The following is a 25971-nucleotide window of genomic DNA, read 5'->3' as shown; positions in this document are numbered from 1 at the left end:
CTACTACTACTACTACTACTACTAATGCTGCTGCTGCTACTGCTACTACTAGTACTGCTTCTACTACTACTACTACTACTACTACTACTACTACTACTACTACTGCTGCTGCTGCTGCTGCTGCTGCTGCTGCTGCTGCTACCATCACCACCACCACTACCACCACCACTACTCCTACTACTACTACTACTACTACTACTACAACTACTACTACTACTACTACTACTACTACTACTACTAGTACTACTACTCGTATTCTTTTGTCGGCTGCGATGCAAGGGAAAAAAATAAGCAGGAAGAGAGAGATAGGAGATGCAGTGATGCTACACGGAGGAGAAGGAGGAAGAAAGAGGGAGGGGAAGTGGGAGGGGGAAAGAGAAAGAGAGAGAGGGAAATGTCGCGCCCAAAATACTCGTGTGTGGTGGCGGCGGCGGCGGGTGTTGCAAGTCTTGAGTGCCAGGAACTTTCACAGCTCCATCCACCTCTCGCCGCCATCACCGCCTCCTTCAGCTGCTCTCCCGCCCCCTTGCACTCCTGTGTAGCATGCCCTCACGCTCCTGCTCTTCCTCCACTTTCACCTCCTCCTCTCTTCTCCTTTTTCAGCTCCACCACAACTGTGCTTCCGCCATCACACTCCACATGAAAAAAATGCTACCATTCTGAAAAAAAAAAAGAAAAAAAATCGCCGCGCAGGGAATACCAGTGAACAGTGATTGCAAAACAAAAGATTCAGTGATTTTAAGAGATTGCAGTGAAGAAAAATTAAGGTGAAGGGGGGCGTGAGAACAGTCATTTGATTCTGGTGATCGAAGGAGGACTAAAAACTGCGCAGGGTTGGAGGAACGCCGAGGAAGGAAGAGGAGGATTTGCTGCCCGGCTCCTCGCTGCTCCTCCGGGAGATGTGACCAGTTGCTGCCCGCCATGTCTTCCTTCTGGTGAGTGAAACCACAACGTGAGGGGAAAATGGGTGCAAGAAGCTGGTAAAAGAGAGAGGAATGGTAGGAGAAATAGCGCAAGGGGAGAAATGGGTGGGATGAGGAAGTAAAAGAGAGAAATGGGAGGAGAAGACGTATAATGGAGTATACCAAGTGAACAGTGTATGAGGGACAGACAGGACGAGGGAAAACGGTTAGATAGAGCGATGGAGTAAGAATGGCAGAGGTTCCTGTGGTGAGTGGAATTGAAAGGTGGAGAGGAGGAATGAAAATATATGAAAGAAGAGAACAAGGAAGGAATGAGCGAGAAGAAAGGATAATGGGTGAAAACTAGCAATAAATCTTTCTCAGGTGGGTAAGAGAGAATGTGTGGAGGAAAAATGGACGGAAGTATAGGGTAAAAGAGACATGAATAAGAGAGAGAAAAAAAAAAAGTGAAAGGTAAGAAGTAGACAATGAAACGTTCCCAGGTGAATAGGGCTTACAGGATGGAAGAAAAGACAAAAAAAAAAAAAAAGAGGGAGAAAAAAAGAATAAGAGAAATGAGTAAGAAAGGAATGGAAGGAAGGGAAGCTAGGAATGAAAAATAAATAGTAGTGCTCCCAAGCTAATGATTAATTACATGCACTTCAATAATAAAACTTAGAGGAGGGAGGTATAGATAAAAAGAGAGGAAAAAATGGATAAGAGGAGCGAGTAAGAGAAGAATGGAAGGAAAAAAAAACTGGAAGTGAGAAACAAATAACAGTGTTCCCAAACTTAAGATCAATCAACTGTACTGTTATTAGTCCAGCGCCTGTGTCACCCCCCACCGTGTTGTCCACGTCCCGCTGGTGCCTCTGTGCTTAATGCCGCTACTGGTGTTCGTCCTCACTGCTCATTCACTAAGTAACATCACAGTGCAGTGGTTCCGATGGCATGCAGTGGTCGTCCTATCGAATTACCAGTCTAATTATGCAGGCCTCGTGGTTCCAAGGATACCTGTAGTTATCTATCTGTTTTCCATATAACTTGTACAAAAGGCAATGTTACTGTGTAGTGTTCAAGTAGCTCTAATAGCGTTCAATTAGTACCAGTGTTGATTCGCTACAGTGGTGCCAGAGGTGATCTAAGATTCCCTCGATGTCTTTCTGGTGGTGTCACTGGTGCCTAAATAGTCCCAGGAGATTCCTGACGCCGCCACTTGTGCCTAACAGATTAATTAATTTTATCTGTGGTCCTATTGGTGCCGAGTTCACCACTGACTTCCCGATGTCGGACGATTGGTGGGCTGGTGTATGGTCCTGGTGGTCCCTCTGCAGTCCCTCTGTGAGCTCTGCACCTGAGAGAGGGATGCAAAGCAAGGGTGGGGAAAGGGAAGTGAAAGATGGCAGGGGAAGGGAAGAGAAGCAAGGTGGGGGAAGGAAAGTGAAGAATGGCGGGAGGGAGGTGACAGAGGAGAAATGGGAAGGAAAGGATGAACAAATGTAAACGGAAAGGAAAGGCAAGGGAGGATAAAGGGTGGCGGGGTAAATATAAGTGACAGAGGGAAAAATTTAAGTCTTCAGTGACGCGCGGACGATGGAACCGAGTAAGGGAAAGACAGGAGGAAAGGGAAAGCTGTACGTGAGGTTACATGAGAAGAACATAATAAAGAGAGTATAATGGAATACTGAACTACATACTGTACATATGAGAATTGCTTATGTTGTTTGGGTGAGGTAGTACATAGATTTTTATGAGTGTGGGCACCAAATGTGACCCAGTTATAAGATACACTGTGGTGGGAATGTAATAAAGCAATGCTCCTCTCTGCCCACGTCTTCCTCCAGAAAGGTGGCGGAAGGAAACAGTTAGAGAAGACTAAAGAAAACGAGGATATAAACAATATATGGCTCAAGAAACAAGTTAATAGTTTAGTGTACTCACTTTGTAGACTAATACAACTCCCGGTGCATCCTGGAAGAAGGAAATGCATAGTAATAATAAACAGGTGTTGCTGCTTCACCTGTCGTCTGAGATTTAAGGAAAACAGATTTGATTACATATAATTACACATAATTACATAGGAAAAAAGCCCACCTGGATGCGAGAAAGGGAACGAGGACAAGGACGAGAAGGAAGGGGAGGAGCCTTAATTAAATAATGAGTGACAAGTAAATGAATCAGAAGGAAGGAAGAAGAGGGAGAGATGGAAGAAGAGGAACAAGAGGAGGAGGCAGATACTAAAGAGTGACTTCTCTGTCTTGGGTGAGGGCCAGTGCAGCTATCCTAGTACATGCCCGACGTGCCTCTCTCCTCTCCCTCCCTGCTCCCTCCCTCTTCCTCTTCTCCTCTCCTCTTACAGAAATGTCCATCTCTCTCTCTCTCTCTCTCTCTCTCTCTCTCTCTCTCTCTCTCTCTCTCTGTGTGTGTGTGTGTGTGTGTGTGTGTGTGTGTGTGTGTGCACAAATTTTCCCTGAAATGTCAAATACCCACATGGTTATCTAGTTACCACGACCAACAACATGACTACCCCTTCCTTCTCCTCTTCCTCCTCCTCCACCACCAACCTCCTTCTCCTCCTCCTCCTCCTCATCTACCACCAACCTCCTCCTCCTCATCTACTATCAACCTCCTCCTCCTCCTCCTCCGGGTGTTTGCCTTGGGGTCAGGGAGGCGGAGGAGGAGGAAGTGGCGGTGGTGGTCGTCTGGCACCTGGCCTGGACACAGCGAGGCCCTGCTAAGTTTAGCCCCCACACGGCTGCCCAAACGCCACCACTACCACCACTCTCACTGAGGAGCCGAGCGGTCATACCAGCAGCGGCGGCGGCGACAGGGTGGAGGAAGAGGAGGAGGAGGAGGAGGAATGGAGGGAGGAGGGAGGGGTGTATAGGGACAACAAGATACGATGACTCACGGTTTTTGTCTTCCCGTAAAGCGCCTGTAGGGTTAACAGTTGCCTTCCTCGTCCTTTGTCTCGTCTTCTCCCACCGGGCTGTCCTGTCCCTCCCACGGCCTGTTGATGTAGAATAGTGTAGTGAGAGAGTGTAGACTTAGGCACCTGTTGCTGTTTGTCGTCCTTTGAAATATTTTGTAATGTTTTCTACTCCACTTCAGAGATGCTTTACAGACGTTATAGCGTCATTACAACGACAAATATATACCCTCTATGAAAGTACAACATTGTTACAGCTAGAAACACGCATCATCCTCTCGTTACAGCAGTATTACAGTGAGGAACACACACACACACACACACACACACACACACACACACACACACACACACACACACAAGGCACAAAGAGTATATCAATAGCACATTACAGTCTACACAACACATATAGAGTAAATATCTCCTGGTATTCACACAGCGTCTGATGGTACACCTAACAGAATACAGTCCTCGCATAGCATAGTGCACGCAGCGTAATAACCTCAAAATGTTTCACTGCTCTGCGCAAAGTGTCATGGTATGTATTGTAAGTACCTCATAGTACATACATGGAGGTCTGAAGGCTCGCTCACACACACACACACACACACACACACACACACAACATGAATATACTCTTAAGAGCCAAGAGGGTCAGGTCGAGGTTGGCAACTGTACGGAGTGTTTTTTGTTGTTCGGAGTGATGGTGGTGGTGGTGGTGGTGGTGGTGGTGCTAGTAGTTAATGTTGTTGTTGTTGTTGTTGTTGTTGTTGTTGTTGTTATACAAAGGAATGTAAAGGAAAATCAAACGGCAACAGACGGTTATGTCCTTGCAAGGCTGTTTGGTAACCACTACTTAACTAGCTACAGGATAGAGAGACAGGATAGTACAGCAGAAGGCTTCTCCTTGTTGTTGTTGTTGTTGTTGTTGTTGTTGTTGTTGTTGATAATGTTGATGTATTATGATAATAATAATAATAATAATAATAATTATAATTTTTATTATTATTATTATTATTATTATTATTATTATTATTATTATTATTATTATTATTATTATTATTATTATCATTATTATTAGTAGTAGTAGTGGTAACGGTAATAGTAGTTATTGTTGATATTATTTTATTATTTTCGTTGTATCATGAAGTGCTCACAATTAAGAAAGGTTAGCAAATTAAACTCTCCTATGTTACGTTTGGCAGAAGCAAGGAAAGAGGACAGAAGCACCTCCCATGGTTCTTATTATATTAGTACGTGCGTGCAGTGTATGCACACAAGTACTTTACTATACATGGGATAGGATCAATTGCAGAATATGACTCGTAATTACCATTTATTTGTGTTTTTCCGGAGATGCCTTGGTCTCCTCCCCTCCTTCTCCCGCCTCCCCCGCCTCCCAAACTTAAGAAACTGACCACTTGAAAGGAATCAAATGACTTGTGTGGTTCCTAAGTTTGTATCTGCGGTGTGTGTCAAGATCCGCCTTCCTTGTCTGTCTGTATCAACATCACCGCGGTGCCAGATGCTTCCACCACAACTACCGCGAAAGAGCGACACCCACGTCTGAGAAAAAATATTAATGAAAATAAATAAGTAAATGTAGTTACTAAGAAATTTGGTTTTGTCATCTATTGGTAGCACACATAAACACTGTCTTCTACTGGCACCCTTCTTAACTGGAGCTGGCAACTAACCTGGAGGGGGACTTCAGCACTGATGGATGGGAGCATTGCCATCTAGCGGACGTCTGTCACAATATTTTTCTTAATACTGCAATATTTACGGCGAGGTGTCACACGAAAGCCCGTATTCCGAAACGCTTGGCTTTCTTACTACTAGTGTTTTCAAAGGCTACAGAGATGATTACCAGGGTTCCCAACAGTTTCTCATATTATTAATGTTGAAATTTTGTGAATCTGTCACTCAATTCGCAAAAAAACACCCTTAAAAACCCGTGCATCTTCAACTATGTAGTGAAGCTTTGGGAATGTAGTGGAGGTGCGGCGCAGAAGTGTTTCAGAGTGTGGTCCTAAAACTAAAGAATGTTGTCAAATATTGCGCGTTTACATTATAATTATGATCCCCAGGTTTATTGTTGTCGAAGCTCTAGGTGGCTCGACAACCGAGGATGTAGTGTAAACCTTACACAGTGGAATCGTTGTGACTTGATGTGAAGCTCTGCACTAGATTCTCCTCACGTAAAAACACAACAAAGGAAAGGTCATGCTAAGAGAGACAGGAAGTAAAAAAAAGAGGTTGACTGGGCGACTAACTGACTGACTAATTAGTTAATTGATTGACTGAATGATTGATTGATTGGCTGACTGACTGACTGATAACTATGATGGCGCCACAACATCAGGGTCATACATACTCGTTAAGTAGCTTCACACTTACATAGGAGCGTTTTATACCAATGTATCCGTAATGTATATTAAGAAACTATATTTCCTTACCATAAAACACGATTAGAATACTAACAATTTATCTTATCGTACGTTTTTATATGCTACTAAATACAGTTAAGAACTTTCTTCATGGGTTGTATTTTGAGAGGCTCTGAACTGTCATAAAGACTGTTTTTCAAAGGCCATAGAGATGATTAGTCGAATTTTCATGGGTTTTCTTCACATCAGTGATATAGAATCCTTGTTAACCCTTTCATTGCTGAACGATTTTCCCCATGATTATTTTGAAATTTATCGACCCTTATTTTTATACTTGTCTCTTAAATAGTTCCCTCGCCTCGAAGAAAAAATAACTTGGTATTTTTTCGTTTCTCTCTCTCTTTCCTTCTGTCCTTGCAAACATTTTTTTCCTCTCTTTTGGATGTCGGCGGATGACCATATCAGTGAAAGGGTTAAACCATCACCAGAATAATAAAGAAAACTAATAACTTCAACAAGAGCCGATAAGAAGTAGTCGAGAAAGGCGCCGAGACGTCAGAATCACACTTTTCTCATGGCAGAATCGAGGCGTGTTCGAGGAGAGCAGAGACACCACAGACTAAGTTGGTGCAGGAAAAGTGTAACTAATCCTTATGAGTATAGCGGTGCACGTGTCGAGGCTTCTGATGCGTGGATGAAACAGTTTGTGTGCGCTCACTGGCTTTTGACTCCCTGGGTCCAAATACGCACAGAACAAGTGTCACATGAATACAACTACATAACGCATACTCCCTCCTTTCCTCCCTTCCTCCCTCTCTCTCTCTCTCTCTCTCTCTTTGGACCACATTCTGAAACACTTCTTCGCTCCACTGCCTCCACTACTTTCAAAAGGCTCTAGTTGAAGTTACACGGGTTTTTAAGGGTGTTCTTATAGTTCTAGTGACAGATGGACAATATTTCTACATTATTAACAGGAGAAGCATTCTTGAGAGCCCAGCCAATCATCTTTGTTTCCTTTGAAAATTGCCCTGGTGAGACAGCAAAGCGTTTCTGAATACGGGTCTCTCTCTCTCTCTCTCTCTCTCTCTCTCTCTCTCTCTCTCTCCATCATTGCCTAATCGAGAAGCGACGAATGACACAATCTTACCATTATTGCGGCTGCTGCTGTCACTACTGTATTCCTGTCACCATCAATCTTCCTGCCTCTCCTGCCGCTATCGGTTTTGCTATTCACACCACAGAACACAACGTCATGCTCAGCGTCCTGAAGATCTAGATATTTATTTATTTATTTTTTTTCGATCGAACGTAGCCTGTGTTCATCTTGCTATGGTCACTTTGCCAGCGCTTCCATTCCGCCACTGACTACCCAATATGTGCCACGTTCTATAATAGCCATCATGACACCACCTATGTCTAAATTTGCAGTGTCTTGTACCATTAAACACTGATACCTGCACGGACATCAACGGAAAGGGCTTTTAGGTCTAGATAATTATAAATATCCCCTTGCACCCCAAGCATCCCGTCGCGTAGAAAATGGTATCACGCAACACACAACAGGGATGACTCTTCCTTTCCGGTTCTGAGTGAAAGTAGGGGGGACATGTGTGAATGATCTGCCCCTCTACCACCACATTCTGAAACTTTACGGTGTCTGATCTCCACTACTTTTACTGGTGTTCTGAGGCTTCCAGTGATAGTCAAACAAGGATTCCACACCATAAATGTGAAAAAAAAAAACCACGCAGAACCCGACTAATCAATCACCTCTCAGAAAATAGTTCTTACGAGAGAGTAGAAAACGCGTCAAAATACAGGCTTTACTATCTTTACTATCGTGCATCAATGAGGAGATGAGAGCGAAATGTGAAGTCAGCCAGCGCACATCCCAGTCCCCGCTGTTGCTTCCCGAGGACTGGCACGCTTCCGGGAGGCCCACCTGCGTAACACCTGTCCGGGAAATAACTCGATGCTAATTACCACAGCTGTTAAACGAGGACCTTGGTTCGACTCCTGGGAACACGCCGTCATCTCCCAGCTGTTGCTCCTCCCGTGCTGGTTGTAGTGGTTACCTTGTTTGGCTCGTATTCTGAAATACTTCTGCGCCATCGGCCGCACCTCCACTACATCCAAAAGGCTCTAGTTAAAGTTACATTGGTTTTTTAGGATGTTTTTATGGTTTTAGTGACAAATTAACAAGATTTATATATTACTAACATGATAAACACTCTTGAGAACGCGATTAATCGTCTCTGGCATTTGGAAATAATTGTGGTGAGAGAACAAAACGTTTCTAAATACGGGAGGTAAACTGTGCCCGTAAACTTGATAGGGAGAAGTACGTAGGTATGTTTCACACAGGGACTGCCACGTGAAGACCTGACGGCTTCTCGCAGTTTTCCTTTTTTCTTATTTTCTTGTGTTCTTATGTTTCAGTCGCCTCTATGTTTATAAAAAAGGAACAAAGAGTGAAGAGCAGCAGTAAAGTAAAGTTAGGAATGTAAGATCTTCCTCCTCAAATACGTACTTGTTACAAAATCTATACTAGTTTTCCGAGCGCTGGTGGGGAAAACCGATGATGTCTCTAGGATGAACTCTGTGACTGGCGGGCTCTCTGTGTCAATAAAGCAATGATTTTTAAACTCATGAATACGTGTGTTGGTCATGAGATCATTCCATTCGTGTACTGCTCCAGCATCACCAAAGTAACTCATTTTCCGTTCTGTGTTTTGATAAATCTAGCGATATTTTTCTTTAATACGTTTGTCTGAAGTTGCAGCTGGTACGCTCGTAAGCTTATCCTTTTGTGGGGAGGCGAATATTCACAAAGCTGGAAAAGCAAACTGCAAACGATGTAGTGTAGCCTTGCAGCGACCCTCCACCAGCGACACGCCCCGTCACCCTGACCCTGATAGCCACAAGACGCTAATGTTACTCTTGTTTTTTAGTGATCCCGGAGTGTATCGTGGGAATGCGCCGTGTGTGTGGGGAGGATGAATGAGTATAGGTGTCAGAGAGAGAGAGAGAGAGAGAGAGAGAGAGAGAGAGAGAGAGAGAGAGAGAGAGTCGTGCATGTGAATATGCACGTCATGAAAGCGTGACGTGTGTGTGAATGTATGTGTCGTGGGAATGTGCTGTGTGTGTGTGTGTGTGTGTGTGTGTCCAAGTAACCACCACTTCCGTGTCCCCTTCAGGAGCAACGTGACGGGTCGCGGCTCAGGGGACAAGCCACCATCAGGCAGGTCCCGCTCCGTGTCCCGCAGCAAGGACGTCGAGGCCCCGAAAGGACGACCCGCGACTCGAGAACGACCTCAGGACAACTCCCGCGAGGATGACGACCACGAGAAGCAAGCCGCAAGGAACGACGAGGAGGAGGGTGACGGGTGCCTCAACATGTCCCGGCTGAAGGAGCAGATGCTGGGGCGGGGCGGCGGGCGGGGCGTCCTGCGGGTGGGCCTCTTGCCTGCCTTCACCCGCGCAGGACGCACCGGCTCACTGCCTCATCCTAAGCGTCAGCCGTCCAACGAACCTGCATCCCTCTCCACGCCCACGCCACCACCCACGCCCACTAATGACCACCAGCCGCCAGTGCCGGACTCTCCCAAACCCAAGGTGAAGGGCGTGGGCAGGAAGCGTGCCGCCTCCGCCTCTCCGACACGAGACAAACGACGATCTTTCAGAGGAATATCACGTGACAGGCTGCCGGCCTTCCCCCACCTACCCCACCTGCCGTCTCTGCCGCCTCAGCTGCGGAACATCCTGCACCGCGGAGGAGGCGGGGAGAGGGATGGGCACAGTGCAGAGGTGCCCAGTCCCAACAAGCCTACCAGGAGGCCTGGACCGGTGGGACGAACCTGGGTCAAGGTGTATGACGACATCACCTTCATGGACGAGCAGGAGGAGGAGATGTACCCTATGCTGGGCTACACAGGACACCCTGCCGTAGTGCCTGAGGCATCACCTCTGCCCACACCGCCGACACCACCGCCTCCCAGGACTGGCCAGCGTCATTCCTCAACGGCTAGTGAATATGATAACGTCCCTAAGGAGGAGCGCTCCACCCCTGAGCTCATCCCCGAGCCCGAGGTGTTGGGGCGTCGCAGCCCCTCCCCCGAGCCGCCAGCCCAAGCTGATGAGCCACAGCCTCCCACGGCTCATACCGAATCTCAAAATTCAGTTGGCCAAGGGCGTGGACGAGACCGATTTCGAGGCAGAAGGCAAAAACGAACCGGGACTCCCGTCAGGGTTGGCCGCGAGGAAGACAAGGAGCCTCAAGATGAGGACATCGATGCAGCTGCCCTTGCGGCTCTGGAGGCTGAGATCATCGTGGCGCCTAAGGAGGAGGAGGATTATATCATCCCTCAGGCTCTGCAGCCACCGAGGCCACCCAGGGGACACAAAACGTATGATCACGTGGAGGATCTTTCCAAAACAGACTCTCCCCCACAGCAGGAAGTCTGCGAGGAGCCACGTAAGCCACGTCGGGGAGTGAAGGTTTACGACGAGTTGATCTTCCGCCGCCAACACCAGCTTGGAATCGATGCAAATACTCTTCCCTCTTCACAGTTTGAAACTATGACACAAGAGGAGGCTGTGCTGGAGCAAGAGATTGTACCACAACAGTCAGTGACGGAACAGGAGGCTGCACCGCAGCAGGAGGCCGCGATGCAAGAAGAGACTACGACCCAGGAAGAGACTGTAACTCAGGAGACTGTGACACAGCAGGGGGATGTGACGCAGGAAGAGGTCCCGACTCTGCAAGAAGCTGTGTCGCAGGAAAGTGATGCTGCACCGGAAACGGCAGAGACCCAGGAACAGGTGAATGCAAGCAAAGAGACAGAAGTGACGGAAGCTCCAAGACGAGAGGGAGAACCACCGCGTCCCCGGCGAGGCCTGAAAGTGTACGACACTGTTGAAATGCGTCGCCGCGCACCAACACAGGACGCTTTGCAGACTGATACGGAAGAGCCAGTTTTAGAAGTTATCTGTCGAGACGAAAGTAAGGCCGGAAGTAAAGCCACTGCTGAGGAGCCGCAGCGTCCATCGCGAGGCCATAAGATCTATGCGTCGTTAATTATCCAGCCTCACACTGATAGAGGCGAGGCGCAGGTGGCGGAGGTCACCCTCAATAACGGTGGCCCCTTCTCTGCCACCCACGAGGCAGACACCGGCGAGCCATCTGTCCTTCCTGAGGGAGAGGCCAAGGCTGATTCTAAAGAAGCTGAGACCACGGGCGGGGAACAGCAGGAGCAGCAGGAACAGCGGCAGCAGCAGGAGGAGGAGGAGCAACAGGTGCAACAACAGCAGCAGAAGGAGGAACAGGTGCAACAGCAGCAACAGCAGCAGCAGGAGGAACAAGTGCAACAGCAGCAGCAGCAGCAGCAGCAGGAGCAACAGGTGCAGCTGCAGCAGGAAGAGGAGCAACAGGTGCAGCAGCAGCAGCAACAACAACAGGTACAACAGCAGCAACAACAGCAAGAGGTACAGATGCAACAGCAGCAGCAGCCTGTTGAGGGGACGGTGCCTCCATATGCACGCGTTCTGAAGGGCTCCGGTACTCGAGAGCTGCGGCCGATGGTGCCCTCCGATGACGACGAGCCCCCGCCACCCATCCCGCCCAAAAAGAAAGGTCTGAGGGCTATTACACCTCAGTTGGATGCGGTGCTCCCACCCAGGCCGCCTCGCCACCTCAAGCCGCGTATCACCACATCAATACTCATGGTGAACGGTGATGTCCTGCCCGCGCGTCCCGCCCGTGGCACCAAGATATATGAATCTGTAAAGCCAACCACCCCCACGGTGCCGAAGCGATATTCCAAAGTGGTTCGCATCGAGGACCTGGATGATGTGAGTGCCCACCCACCCCCCAAGCCCTCCAGACATGCACTACATCCGCCTCGCAGACGCAGGAAAAAGCAGGAGGTTCAAAAGGAACTGGATGGCGACGAGCAGCAGCCGGTGACAGCGAGGCTCACCTTCGACACTGGCAAAGTCACCCAGGTAACAACACTCACCACCGACCAGCAGGACAACTACGAGAATATCACCATGAGCGGAGGCTGCCCGCAACCAGCCACCCGCAATCGTAACCGTCCCCTCCCTCCTCCCCCGCCCCCACCCAAGAAAGGCAGGATACAACAACGCTACAAACAACAACAACAACAACAACAACAACAACAACAAAGCGGGGAATCTCATGTCAATGAGAACGGAGTCACGGCAGCAATATCAGGTGGCGAGGTTGGCAGCCCTGAAGGGGCGGGCCCGACCCTTGGTGAACACCACCCACCCAGTCGTCCCGCGGCTCCGGGCCGAGTAGCATCTAAACGCCGCGGCGCAGCCAGGCTTCAAAACGACATAAACGAAAACTTGAAAACAATCGAGTCGTCCTTTGCTACTCTCGATACTGTGTTAAAGTCACTTCAAACTTACTCTCGTTCTTCTCCGCCCCGGACAGTGGTGAAGGGTTCGAGCGAGCAGCCATGTGAGAATACAGCGCCCGCCCCCACCTCGACACAACCAGCTGCTACGCAAGCGGTAATAACAGCGTCACCAACTGTGAGTAAAAGCGACGAGGCAGCGACACCGACAGACGTTAGTACAAACCATGTTACTGGTGCTGCCTCCCAACAGGTGACGCTCGACTCGACCAAAACTGACCAAGTGCAAAACGTCGAGTCTCGGACAGTAAACAAGGAAACAGGTGTGGCTCAGAGTTGTCAAAGCGACGCAGTAAATAACAGATTAATACTGCAACCAGGAGTGTGTCACGAAAGTGTTGAAAGTAAATCTGTGAAAGTAGACGATCTGCCTCAGGAAACTGACAGGTTTAAGGAGTTGAAAAGTGAATCGAGTGATCAAGGTGTTTCCGAAAGCAGTGAGAGAGGACTTGTGGATCCTCAAAGAATTTCTGTGAGTGTAGATAGTGATGCGAAAGATGTAACAAATGAAGTGAAAGACAGTAAAGTAACAGGTGAAGAATCTGTAAAAGACCCAGAAAAGGTTCAAACTGTGCCTCAGACATCAGTAAAGTTCCAGGAAGGCAAAACTTTGTTCGAGACTGCAGTGAAGATTGGCGACAACCAAGGCACTGAAGAACAATTAGCTGGTAAGACTGACGTGCAGACCCAAGAAACGTTGTTGCCAGTCAAAAAAGGTGCTCAAAAGCCCGAGATTAGTCACCTGCCAACACATCAAGAGCTTGACAGCGCACAACATTCTGAAACACCTCAAAAGCCCACACAACCTGAAAGCCATCAGCATCCCGCACAACAGCTCGAGAGCCCTCAACAACCCGATCGCTCAGTCCAAGATCCTGAGAAGGTTGTGACAGTTCCTCAGACTTCATTAAAATTTGAAGAGGGAAAGACGCTGTTCGAGACAACAGTGAAAGTTGGTGACAATCAGCCTGAGAGTCCTCAACAGCTGTCAGAAAAGCCAGAAAGCACTCAACAGTCTGCTGAACAGCCAGAAAGATCTCCTTTGCCTTCGAAAGGCACCAAAGACTCCATAAAAGACCCAGAAAAAGTTCAAACAGTGCCACAGACATCACTGAAGTTCCAGGAAGGCAAAACTTTATTTGAGACTGCAGTGAAGATTGGAGACGACCAAGGCAGTGCAGAACACTCGGCCAGCAAGAGTGACGTGCAGACCCCGGAAACGTTGTCGCCAGTCGATGATACACAAGAGGCGGGAAGTTGTCAACAGCCTGACAACACCAAAGAACAGCCTCAACACCAGGCTGAAAGCCCAAAACAGCCTGATCCAATTGCTAAAGATCCTGAAAAGGTACCAGTAGCCCCCGAAACTTCATTCAAATTCCAGGAGGGAAAGACAGTTTCTGAGACATCAGTGAAAGTTGGTGAGGAGCAGCCTACACAGCAGCTTGGAAGCCTTCAGTTTTCTCCCCAGCTAACTGAAAACATTCCTCAAGAAGAAGAGAAGAGTCAGAGCCGCGAGGAACCTTCAAAAGATAAAGACTCCATAAAAGATCCAGAAAAAGTTCAAACAGTGCCTCAGACATCACTAAAGTTCCAGGAAGGAAAAACTATATTCGAGACTGCAGTGAAGATTGGAGAAGGCCAAGGCACTGCAGAACACTCGGCTCTCAAGAGTGACGTGCAGACTCCGGAAACGTTATTAGCAGTTAAGGCAGACGCCCATAAGCCTGAGGGTGAGCAGCAGCCAACATTGCAAAAACCTGAGATCTTTCAACAGCTCGATCACTCAGTCAAGGATCCTGAGAAGGTTCCAACTGTTCCTCAAACTTCGCTGAAATTCGAGGAAGGAAAGACGCTTTTTGAAACCAGTGTAAAAGTTGGTGACGATTTGTCTACACAGCCATCAGAAAGGCCTCAACAACATCCGGAAGGAACGAAAGAACTTCAGCAGCTGCCACAACAACCTGAAAGCACTCAACAGCCTGCAGAGCAGCTTGAAACAGCGCAGCAGCCCGATCGCTCGACCAAAGATCCTGAGAAGGTTGTGACAGTTCCTCAGACTTCATTAAAATTTGAAGAGGGAAAGACGCTGTTCGAGACAACAGTGAAAGTTGGTGACAATCAGCCTGAGAGTCCTCAGCATCCGTCAGAAAAGCCAGAAAGCATTCAACAGTCTGCTGAACAGCCTGAAAGCCCTGCTTGGTCTTCAAAAGACACCAAAGACTCCATAAAAGACCCAGAAAAAGTTCAGACAGTGCCACAGACATCACTGAAGTTCCAGGAAGGCAAAACTTTATTTGAGACTGCAGTGAAGATTGGAAACGACCAAGGCAGTGCAGAACACTCGGTCAGCAAGAGTGACGTGCAGACCCCGGAAACGTTGTCGCCAGTCGATGATACCCAAGAGGCGGGAAGTCAACAATTTGCACAGCACCAGACAGAAAGTCCAAAACAGCCCAAATCAGCTGTTAAAGATCCTGAGAAGGTCTCAGTAGTTCCTCAGACCTCACTTAAATTTGAAGAAGGAAAGACGCTTTTTGAGACAGCAGTGAAAATTGGCGAGGATGAAGATGGTGCTCAGCAGGCAAAGGTGAGCAGTGAAGAGGTGCAAGAAACTGAAGCTGCTGAGTCACAGAGTGGTGCGTCTGCTCAGACTAAGGGGAAGACTGTGTTTGAGACGCTCTTTCGGGTGGAGTCCATCAAGCGGTCCAAGCCTACTGAAGCAGTCACAGAGGGGGAAGCCGCGTCTGACCACCGGAAGGAGCAGGGATCAGCGGAAATTAGTGACGGCGGCGCTGCAGGGGAAGCAGAACAGCTCGAACGTGCGGGCGGCGAGGAGCAGCCACCTATCAAGGAGCTGCAGGAGGGCGTGGCAGACTTAGCCTCCCGCCTTCAAGGTATTCGTTCCACCCTTGAGAGTGCCATCTGCAATTTCCCTCCTGCACTCACCCCAGTTCCAGTGCCAGCCTCTGCCTCACCCACGCCTAACACTGCCGAAGCCGCTGCCCCGCCTGCTGAGGAGCGTCCCCCCAGCCCCGCTCACACTCACCACCTCCCGTGCTGTAGTAAGGTTGATGTGTGCTTTGATGTGTGTTTACGTATGTCCGTCTTCGCAATGTGCGTTGCTGCTTAGCTAGTGAAGTAGAAATTTTGACCAGGGTGTGTGTGTGTGTTACAACACTAACCTTTAGAGGAGAGGGACGGGCATGGCGTTGAGAGGTTAGTCAGTCTGGAAGAGCGTACCACCGTGGATGAGTATTGTTCAGGAATCAGCTTCCCCACGAGGCGCCTCCTCCTGGGCAGACCTGAGCAGCGATGCCGCTGCCGACCACCGCCTGGTGATTCCTCAGCTGGAGGAAGGCCGCCGCGCTTCGTGGAGCGGCGGTGCTGAGGGAATGGCTCCGGAGAGTCAGTCTGGCTCATTCACTAGTAGGAGGTCTCTCGCGTTAATATTCGGCTCTTTAGGAAAAGGTAAGAGATATGCCCGACGTCAGGAGATGGCGCGCAGCAAGACACTCACTCGACCGGAAGGTGCCAGACCCAGCAGTCAGTTTTATGTGGACCTTCCCAAAGACGAGAGCGCCGTTAGTGCGTTCTCCGCTGAACACACTTCCGGTCAGGCTGAATCCAGAGAAGAGACACCCCCGGGACCCAGTGAACAACAGCAAGAGAAGCAGCAACAGCAGCCTCAACACCAGGCCTCAAAGTCACCTATCAGCCCCGGTGGAACTCCGCTCCGTGGAGTGTTGGTGCTGCCAGCGGCGGCGCGACAGTCCTCCGCTTACCTAGTTAGGGCACGGCTCTTCTCGGGAGACTCCAGCCCACCTCCGTCGCCCAAGGGCACCATGGGTTCGGCGCCTTCCATTGACAACCAAGAGGAGCCGAGAGAGGCCATCGCACCGTATGTGGTGCAGCAGTACGGCAGCATGCTTGCAGAGCTTACTCAGCACTGCAGAACTAAACAGAACGTAAGTCAGCTCAGGATTGAATCAGGTGAAGAAGACGACACTGACTCCGGGGACGATGAGGAAGGAGAAAGGGAAGATGAAGAGAAAGACAATGGAGCCGAAGTGGAGACCTGCAGTGAAGTGGCGCTTCAAAGGGCTGACACCTCTGTATCTGAGGCGGCAGAGAGTGACTCTCTCACTAGTGGCATGACTCCTGAAGTGTTGTGTGAGACTAACCAACTGACCTCTAATTCCACTGATCCCACCCCAACCCCTAGTCCTGAACTAACCTCCCAGGAGAAACGGGAGAGAAAGGTTTTTCTTATCGCACAGGAAGTCATGACGTCCGAGCGGGTGTTTGTGGATGTGTTGCGTCTCTTGAATACAGACTTTCGTAAGTTTGTGTGTGAGTGGCGAGAGGGGAGTGAGGACCAGGTTAGCCACGGGCAGCAGGACGCCCCCCCTAGCCCTGTCCTGCCCCTTCACGAGCTCGACAAGGTCCTCAACTACCTGCCACAATTACAGAACCTGAATGAGGAGATCCTGAGTGACCTCGAAGTACGCATCGCAGACTGGGATGGACGCAAGAAGATTTCAGACGTCATCGTGCGGAAGGGGCCCTTCCTCAAACTCTATTCAGCCTACATACGAGAATTCCAGAACCAGAGTGACCACCTCGACTACTGTTGCCAGACCTACCCTAATTTTGCATGCGCTCTCAAGGCATTCGAGTCCTCAGAAAGGTGCACCAAACTTAACCTGAAACACTACATGCTCAAGCCCGTACAGCGGATCCCCCAGTACCGCCTTCTTCTGGAGGAGTACCTCAAGTACCTTCCCGAGAATCATCCCGACTACGTGGACACCCAGACCGCCCTTGCTATCGTCGCCAATGTTGCCACGCACGCCAACGACACCATGAAACAGGGGGTGAGTACTGCTCTTGTCTTTCTTCTTGTTAATGTGTTTTAGTCAATGATCGATGCTTGGTGAATGTTGCTCTTGATCTGTTGTAAAGGGAAGGAAGGTTTGGGCTGTGAGGGGAGAGTAGGAAGAGGAACAAGGAAAGGTTATGAAAGTGATGTAGACGTGGGCGCGGCAGGGCGGGATGAGAAAGGAAATGAAGAGGCTTCGGAAGGAAAGGGTAAGATTATATTTCTGGAAGGGAAGGAGGAATGGTGGCTTGGAGAAGTCATATTGCGAAGGGTGAGGGTATATGAAAACAGGGAAGTGAAGTGACAGTGAGAGTGAAAGGAAAGCTAATTAAAGCGGAAATGAAGAGGAAAATAATGAGTAACAAAGATAAGGTCACGCACGGTAAAATGATCCAAACAATGGGAGTACTCGTAGATCAGTGAGGGCAGTTATGTCACTTACACAGTGTAAAGGTAGGCACGCGAGAAGGTAAATGAACCCAGATGCAGAAGGGCAGAGAGGCGTAGACCAACTGTGAGGAAACAAAAGTAGTGAGTACATATAGCTGTCCACCACCACCACCACCACCACCACCACTCACATCAACCACAGTCCCGCACTCGTTGGCAACTAGACGCACCCTGATATCCTGTGGTGCTCATTGCGTCATACCAGCAGCACCTCCTCCTCCTCTTCTTCCTCCTCCTCCTCCTCCTCCTCCTCCTCCTCCTCCTCCTCCTCCTACGTCCTTCCTCCCTCCCGTGTTCAATCACGAGGTTGCTGTGTTTATATGTATGAAGCAAGGACTTGAAAAAAATATCTCTCACCAGACTCAGACACACTCACCAGAATTAATCACACACACACACACACACACATACACACACACACGTATGTACCACCCAATCCCAAACCTTCCTCCTCCTCCTCCTCCCCCCCCCCTCATCCCGGCAGTGCCCAGGGAGGAGGTGGTATGGGAGATAAAGAGGCTCGTCCTGCAACCACCAGTGCTTTGCGAGGTTCCACGACCCGTCACGTCGCCCCACCAGCCAGCGTGACAGAGTGGCTGGTGATGTACGAGTTGGGGAAGCAGTCAGCACAGCAATGAATGAATTAATGATTTTAAATGAAAGTAGTACGAATGGATTTATTAAAAAAAAATATCATCATCAACTCCACCGCCTTCTCTCAATTTAGTTTTCTTCCTTCAGTGAAATACAACAAACAAGTAGTCAATATAAACTGAGACACTAGGATGAGAAAATGATAAGCTGATGGTGGTGGTGGTGGTGGTGGTGGTAGTAGTAGTAGTAGTAGTAGTAGTAGTAGTAGTAGTAGTAGTAGTAGTTTTCTTTACGTAAGAGGGGCACCGGCCAAGGACAACAAAACTGCAATAAAAAAAAAGAAAAAGGCCCACTGAGGTGCCGTTCCCCGAACAGAATCGAAAGCGGTAGTAAAAAAAAATACAGGATAAATGTTTTGAAACCTCCCTCTTGAAAGAGTTCAAGTCATAGGAAGGTGAAAATATAGAAGCAGGCAGGGAGTTGTTGTTATTGTTGTTGTCTTCAGTGAAGTACAACAATCACGTAATCAGTACAATAAAACGACGTTCATGAATAAATGGGTCAAAGAATGGGAACAGGAATGATTTTAAAAGAATGAAAGTAAAGTGAAAATAATAACATTCTGTTGGTAGTGCTCCGAACGCATGGTAAATTTACTACCTAATCAGTGAAGGAAGGATACTTGCCTGAGCTAAGCAAGGACAGATAACAATGAATCGAATAGGTGATAGCTTATCTACGCCGCGGCACATTTATGAAAACACTCGTCTGTCATGAAGAAATTAAGTAATATTTGTCATGTCAACAGAGCAAGTGATAATTCCTTCCTACAACCCTGCATAAAATAAATGTTCGTGTACTCAGTTTGTTGCAGTGGTTAAAAATACTCGTTTACTAATCTCCTTCATATGACTCATCTTCAAGCTGAATACAACGACCTGGTACAAATTAAGAGTATCATCGCAGGCGACACTAGTGTAAGTCTTTAAGTATTGTTCTTTTACTTATTCCCAGTAAAAATTTCAGTGAGATGGAGATTACGATTAGTACTCAAAGTATGCCATACTGTCTTTAGTTAAGAATATGCTTTCGGAAGACAACACTAACAGCTAAAGGAGTGATAAAGGAGTTTAAACGCCTTTTAAGTACCTGTAGTTTATTCTTACTGAAATAAATCGTTAAGGGTTATTCAAATGAAGTGATAAGTATCATACCATCATTATCAGGTAAAGGATTAAGAAGAGAGAGTATAGATATAAAATAAACTCTAAAATAAACTCGTTAAGCTTTGAAGGAAACTGGTATTCTATACTTTCCTGGTGGCCATGATGCGAAGTGCTTCAAGAGGTGAGGAGTATCGGGTCACCTCAGTGCCCAGATTCATTCACTTCGCATTCCGAAAGTTCTTCCCTCCCCGTAGTGGTGACTGAAAGGCACAGAGCAGCCACACACACACACACACACTAGTAAGTATGTATGAATGAAAGTGACCCTGTCAACTGGAAAAATAGCGAAGGAAGTTTTGCGTCAGTTGGAAAAATACTTGAATGATAAAATATTTAGAGATGGAATTTTTTATTTTTTATGCTCATGTGGCAGGAAGGAAAATTTTATTGTTTTATTAAATGATTCATAGTCCTGGCGCCGCAAGGGGTAAGACCGCGCCGAAGGGAATGTTGAAGAGGTAAAGCAATGGAGGACAGAGATTCGTATGCCCTTTCTCATTATACTTCGTACCTACATGCCTTATGGATCCAATACTACACTGGTGAAACTTGTGAGGAAGAACGTATTGTGTGTGAGAGAAATATGAATAATATCAAATTATGGAAGCTTTCAGAAAGAATCAGAATAAGAATGGATAGATTTTTTCCAAAGGCACTGATAGATGAGAAATGTAAACGATAATTGAATAATATAATGAAACATATGGAAAAGAACGTATTGTGTGTGAGGAAAATATGAATTAAATTAAATTATGAAGCTTGTACTTACAATCAGAATAAGAATGGTTTGATCAGCCACGTGCCATTAACCAAGGAAGAGAAAAAGGAAAAGTAGTAGTAGTAGTTATTGCTGTTGTGGTAGTGGTGGTGGTGGTGCTGTATGGATCAACTGAGAGGTGTGAATGGGCGGCCTTGAGTGGCGGCGGGCGGAGGTGAATGATGAAGTCAGTGCCGACCGGAGAGGCGTGGTGGGACATACCAGAGAGAGAGATAGAGAGAGAGAGAGAGAGAGAGAGAGAGAGAGAGAGAGAGAGAGAGAGAGAGAGAGAGAGTCTTCTTCTTTTTCTTCTTCTTCTTATTATTATTATTATTATTTATTATTTTTACCAGTAGTAGTAGTAAAAGTAGTTGTAGTAGCAGCAGCAGCAGCAGCAGTAGTAGCAGTAGTAGTAGTAGTAGTAGTAGTAGTAGTAGTAGTAGTAGTAGTAGTAGTAGTAGTAGTAGTAGTAGTCGAGGCGCTACTACAAGTAGTGTACCTTCATAATTATTGAGAGAGAGAGAGAGAGAGAGAGAGAGAGAGAGAGAGAGAGAGAGAGAGAGAGAGAGAGAGAGAGAGAGAGAGAAAGTTTGTAAACACGGCATACCAAAGCGTTTGGCAGTACAGCAAGGCCCATATTTGGAAGCTTTTGACGCTTATAAGAACTATTTTCAAAGGTAACAGATGACGACTCGGCTTTTCATGGATATTTCTCATTAATGATGCAGAATACATATTAAATTATCTCTTAGAGTTCATTTGAAAAGCCCCAATTAAGTCCACTAAAACCTATTCATTAGTAGTGAGGATAAGACACCAAAACGTTTGAGAATGCGGTTCCTGAGGTATCACTTCGGTTAAAAGATCGAGGTCATATATTCAGTCGTATTATGATTGGTTTACAGGTGAAGAAAATGATCCCCATGTGCTGCCCTCGTACCCTCAGCATTCCTCCCAGTCTTACGCTTTCCTTCCCTCTCAGCTTCAGTTTTCATCTTTCTATCTCTTTGCTACTTAATTATTTTCTTTCCTTTAGATTAGGTAGAGTAACTGACCACAGAATGCCTCCTACGACCCAATAAGTCTGTTGTTGGTTGTTCTTTCACTATATTCCTCAATGTTTGGGGAAGATAAGCACCTCGTGAACTTTGGTTATCAGTAGGACGAGTATAGACGAACATCGATAACCTACTCTCGATAATACCGTTCACTACTCTCATCCCTTAGTGAGTATTATTAGAAAAAAGCGAGAGTGTGTTAGATAAAGTGAATAAGTATTAGAAGCATACAATGCTTGGTGTCAAAAACTGAAGTGAAGGGAGAAAAGGAATTAAGTGGAGTAATAAAAAAAAAATAAAGTGAAAGGGGAAAGGGAATGAAGCGGAGTAATAGTATGAAAATAATAAAAAAAAATAGTGAAAGAGAAAGGAAATGAAGAGGAGTAATAGTATGAAAATAATAATAAAAAAAAAAAAAAAAAAAAAAAAATATATATATATATATATATATATATATATATATATATATATATATATATATATATATATATATATATATATATATATATATAGAGAGAGAGAGAGAGAGAGAGAGAGAGAGAGAGAGAGAGAGAGAGAGAGAGAGAGAGAGAGAGAGAGAGAGAGAGAGAAAAGGAATGAAGAGGAGTAATAGTACAGAGATCCAAAAAGCGATGCGAGGTTACAAGACGAAGAACACGGTGCCCTGATCTTACTCCATTGATATTGAATGGGACGACACACGCAGCCCTGACCTTCATCCTGTAGTGCAGACGCAAGAAGTGAGGACGCGGAACTGAGTCACTACTGCTTCTTACAGTCCAGTAACTCTATTTTACCCGGGTAACTGGCATTTAGTTCCCTTGATACATGAAATTTAATAGACCGTACATAGGATAGACAGAACAGAACCGCTATTGCTTCCTCTCTCAGTCCTCTAACTCTATGCTATTCCCTAGATACTCGAAATTAAAATACACGGCGACCCTGTGCATAGGAGAGACAAAGTTAAGCCGCTACCACTACCCGTATTTTTCGAGTTCTGGCTCTCTCAGGCGCGTCAACACCGCAACATGTAAACAGATTACTGCCACATGTCGTCAGGGATATAAATTAATTGCCAGATTTCTCCAGATGCTCCCACGTGTGGTAGGAATACACACATGAGTGACTTCACCTTGACTGGCCAAGCCCCCTAACTCCTCCTCTATGTATTAGCTCTCAAGGACACCCTGCGCTAGCGGACGGGTGGTCTCCCCCCCCCCCCCTCTCTCTCTCTCTCTCTCTCTCTCTCTCTCTCTCTCTCTCTCTCTCTCTCTCTCTCTCGCTAACGTTGAATTTCCGGCGTGGCGTCTTGGTGTGTGTGTGTGTGTGTGTGTGTGTGTGTAAAGGTACTACACAGATAAGCGATTCCTCACCTGTCGAGTAAGGCAGGTAATCTATTACAGTAAATTCAATGATATTTGTTTTTTTCTTAGGACTGGAAAATACATGCGTACGAATTCTATAATGTTTAATTTTTACGTTTAACGATATGATTGGTTAATATGTAGCGTGTAGTGTAGGTGTAAGTTTTATACTATAGCGTGTGTGTGTGTGTGTGTGTGTGTGTGTGTGTGTGTGTGTGTGTGAAGGCCGCACTTAATTTGAGGCCAGCGTAAATTTGTGCCACAGATTCTGTTCAAGACGCATCTCTCAGATACATCCTTACGTGTGTGTGTGTGTGTGTGTGTGTGTGTGTGTACTGTCACTTGTATATCGTATCTACTGTCTACATCGTATAAATGGCCTTGTTGGAGGAATCTGTCAATAATTTACTCAGAACGCATATACTTTTTTGTCTGTTTTTACACATGGACGGCTTGCGTGCACTCTCTCTCTCTCTCTCTCTCTCTCTCTCTCTCTCTCTCTCTCTCTCTCTCTCTCTCTCTCTCTCTCTCTCTCTCTCTCTCTTTCTCTCTCTCTCTCACACACACAAACACACACAAAATGGCCCTGTAGACACACTCCTATCTTATCAGCCTTAGGCCTATAAACAACCTACTCAAGTCTGGCCCGCCCTGGCACACCTACACCTACACCCCACACTCCACATTCACCCCAACCCCCCCCAAAGTCGCCCACGTGTAACAGTACCCCCCTTAACGTTTGCCAGACTAAAACAACAACCCTCGTGCCTGCACCCTCCACCCCTCACCCTTCAACTCTCCCCTGCTCACCCTCTCCATAGTTCTCTAGTCACCCTTCACTCCCTCTTTCCTCTAGTGAACTTTCTGCTTCCAATACCGTTCTGCTACCAGCCCACAGCTCCACTCCGACCTATATATTTCCCCCCCCACCAGTCAGTAGCTTGCAGCCGTCCTCCCACTCGTTCGTACACTTGTCTATCGAGTCCCCAGCCCATCACGTGCCCTGTCCTCGCCTACAGCCATCCCTGTCGCTTCCTTAGTTTCTTCCTACTCGTGGTGCAAGGACGATTGGAAGGTCAAGAGAGAGATGAAAGGGATGGGTATTGCAGAATCTCTCTCTCTCTCTCTCTCTCTCTCTCTCTCTCTCTCTCTCTGCCAAATACGCTCGGCAGTTTGAATTACTCGTACGTGAGTAACTTGGTAATAGGGAGCATGATGACAAGTGTGGGAAGACGGTGAGAACACAAGCTAAGAAATCATATCTTTATCAGGTTTAACTAGTTTGAAGCTCACTTACTCCTCAGTCCGTGTATCCTGTCACCACCTTCCTTCTTACTTATGGTGGTGGTGATGGTTATGATGATGATGATGATGATGATGATGATGATGACGATAGTAATAATAATAATAATAATAATAATAATAATAATAATAATAATAATAATAATAATAAAATAATAATAATAGAAGAAAAGAAGAAAAAATAATTGGACATTTAAAATTACAGCAGTAGTGCGTTTTTCCTTTATTTCCTTTTCTTTTCTTTTCTTTTTTTTTTTCTGATAATATATGACTAACGTGGAGGGAGTAGGAATGGTGGCTAGCAAAAGACGGTCACGTGATGAATAAATGAGGACTGTTACTCACGGGACGACCTTTCCCTGTAGTGCGTCAGCAGTGTGGTAAGATGTGCCAGAGGGATAACTGCTCGACTTGCTGGAGGGAAAACAAAGAAGAACAGCGTATACACCAACTCACCTCTCCCCTTCTTCTTCTCTCCCCCTCCCTTCTGCTCCCTGCATTAAAAACACACACCTCCACTCCCCCTCCTAACATCCGATGTGTATTATTACAACATCCTTCCACTCCCGAACTTGAGACTTATTTTTCCTCCTTTTTTATTTTATTTTTATTTATTTATTTTCTTCTTCTTCTTCTTCTTCTTCTTCTTCTTCTTCTTCTTCTTCTTTGTGTGTGTGTGTGTGTGTGTGTGTGTGTGTGTGTGTGTGTGTGTGTGTGTGTGTGTGTGTGTGTGTGTGTGTGTGTGTGTGTGTGTGTGTGCTTGCGCTCCGTTGTTCTATAAACGTTGCTTTCTTTGCTTCAGAACTCAGGAAGTTTAAACCACAAAACACTAGTATATGTCAGCTCTCTCTCTCTCTCTCTCTCTCTCTCTCTCTCTCTCTCTCTCTCTCTCTCTCTCTCTCTCTTCATTCATATTAATGTACGTATTCATCTGTCTATCTATTACTGTCCATCTGTCTAGCTACGACTCTCTTTCTCTGCGCAGTACCTGTATACTTGTCCGTCTTACCATTACTCCCTCTGTCAATCAGATAGTTCATCCTTCTATGTAAGTATATGTCTCCTCTGTCCATCATTCTGGCTTTGCCCACCTGTCTCTTCCTCTTGATCTACACACACACACCAAGAAACAACAAAAACAACTGACCGAGCCTTTTCTTTTGTTCTCAAGGCAACTTTCATTTTTTATCTATATACTTATCTATCTTTGCACGTTTATACTACACTTATCTCTCAGTCCATCTTTCTAACGGTTTTCCCTTCTCTCTATGCTGTCCAGCACTACATCACTAAAAGCAACAAACATCACACACCATTCTCACCGAATTCTACATACTCGTATATCGTTCAATATCGCCAGGGCGTCATATCTACACACTAATCTATACCGTCCATCATTCATTAATCAAAATAATATCTACACACTAATCTATTCCGTCCATCATTCATTAATCAAAAACATTACTTAACTGTAATACCTGCCAAAAGTAACAAACCCATACACTAACCGAGCCTTTCGTTCTTCCGTTTTCAGACCAATTTCATGAAGATGTTGGCGCTGCAGGATCGTCTAAGTAGCGGCGGCGGCGGTAGCGGAGGCGGCGGCGACCACGAAGGCAGCAGCAGTAGCAGAGGCCCCCGCTACGAGCTGCTCCGCCCCGGTCGATACCT

General features: G+C 46.7%; 2 protein-coding genes and 1 long non-coding RNA gene across 4 annotated transcripts in view; 2 read left to right on the top strand and 1 right to left on the bottom strand.

The window, feature by feature from the left end:
- The first annotated feature begins 654 nt into the window (after positions 1–654).
- On the top strand, positions 655–17276 carry LOC135112798 (titin-like). 2 transcript variants are annotated; one of them, XM_064027630.1, is made up of 3 exons: positions 655–935; positions 9419–15561; positions 17137–17276. In XM_064027630.1, exons 1-3 carry the CDS (start codon positions 922–924, stop codon positions 17145–17147), a joined length of 6168 nt encoding a protein of 2055 aa, XP_063883700.1. In that variant the 5' UTR covers positions 655–921; the 3' UTR covers positions 17148–17276. The 2 variants fall into 2 exon arrangements, with proteins under 2 accessions (XP_063883700.1, XP_063883692.1); XM_064027622.1 differs by lacking the exon at positions 17137–17276 and having other exon boundaries at positions 9419–15797.
- Positions 1667–25941, bottom strand: LOC135112835 (uncharacterized). The gene is made up of 5 exons (XR_010274576.1): positions 25809–25941; positions 24646–24714; positions 3814–3912; positions 2844–2873; positions 1667–2256 (listed from the first exon to the last, which is right to left on the bottom strand). It is a non-coding gene; the product is annotated as an uncharacterized LOC135112835 (long non-coding RNA).
- LOC135112811 (FYVE, RhoGEF and PH domain-containing protein 6-like) overlaps positions 15916–25971 on the top strand; it is a 25874-nt gene continuing 15818 nt past the window's right edge. Inside the window, exons 1-2 of the mRNA XM_064027643.1 lie at positions 15916–17541; positions 25835–25971. The exon at positions 25835–25971 is cut by the window's right edge and continues 64 nt beyond it. Of these exons, the coding sequence (XP_063883713.1) occupies positions 15916–17541; positions 25835–25971 (1763 nt within the window). The remainder of the gene's footprint in view (positions 17542–25834) is intronic.

This window comes from Scylla paramamosain, chromosome 2 (genome assembly GCF_035594125.1).
Source record: "Scylla paramamosain isolate STU-SP2022 chromosome 2, ASM3559412v1, whole genome shotgun sequence".
NCBI lineage: Eukaryota > Metazoa > Arthropoda > Malacostraca > Decapoda > Portunidae > Scylla > Scylla paramamosain.
The sequence above is the reverse complement of the archived record's forward strand: the minus strand, read 5'-3'. Positions and strand labels throughout refer to the sequence as shown.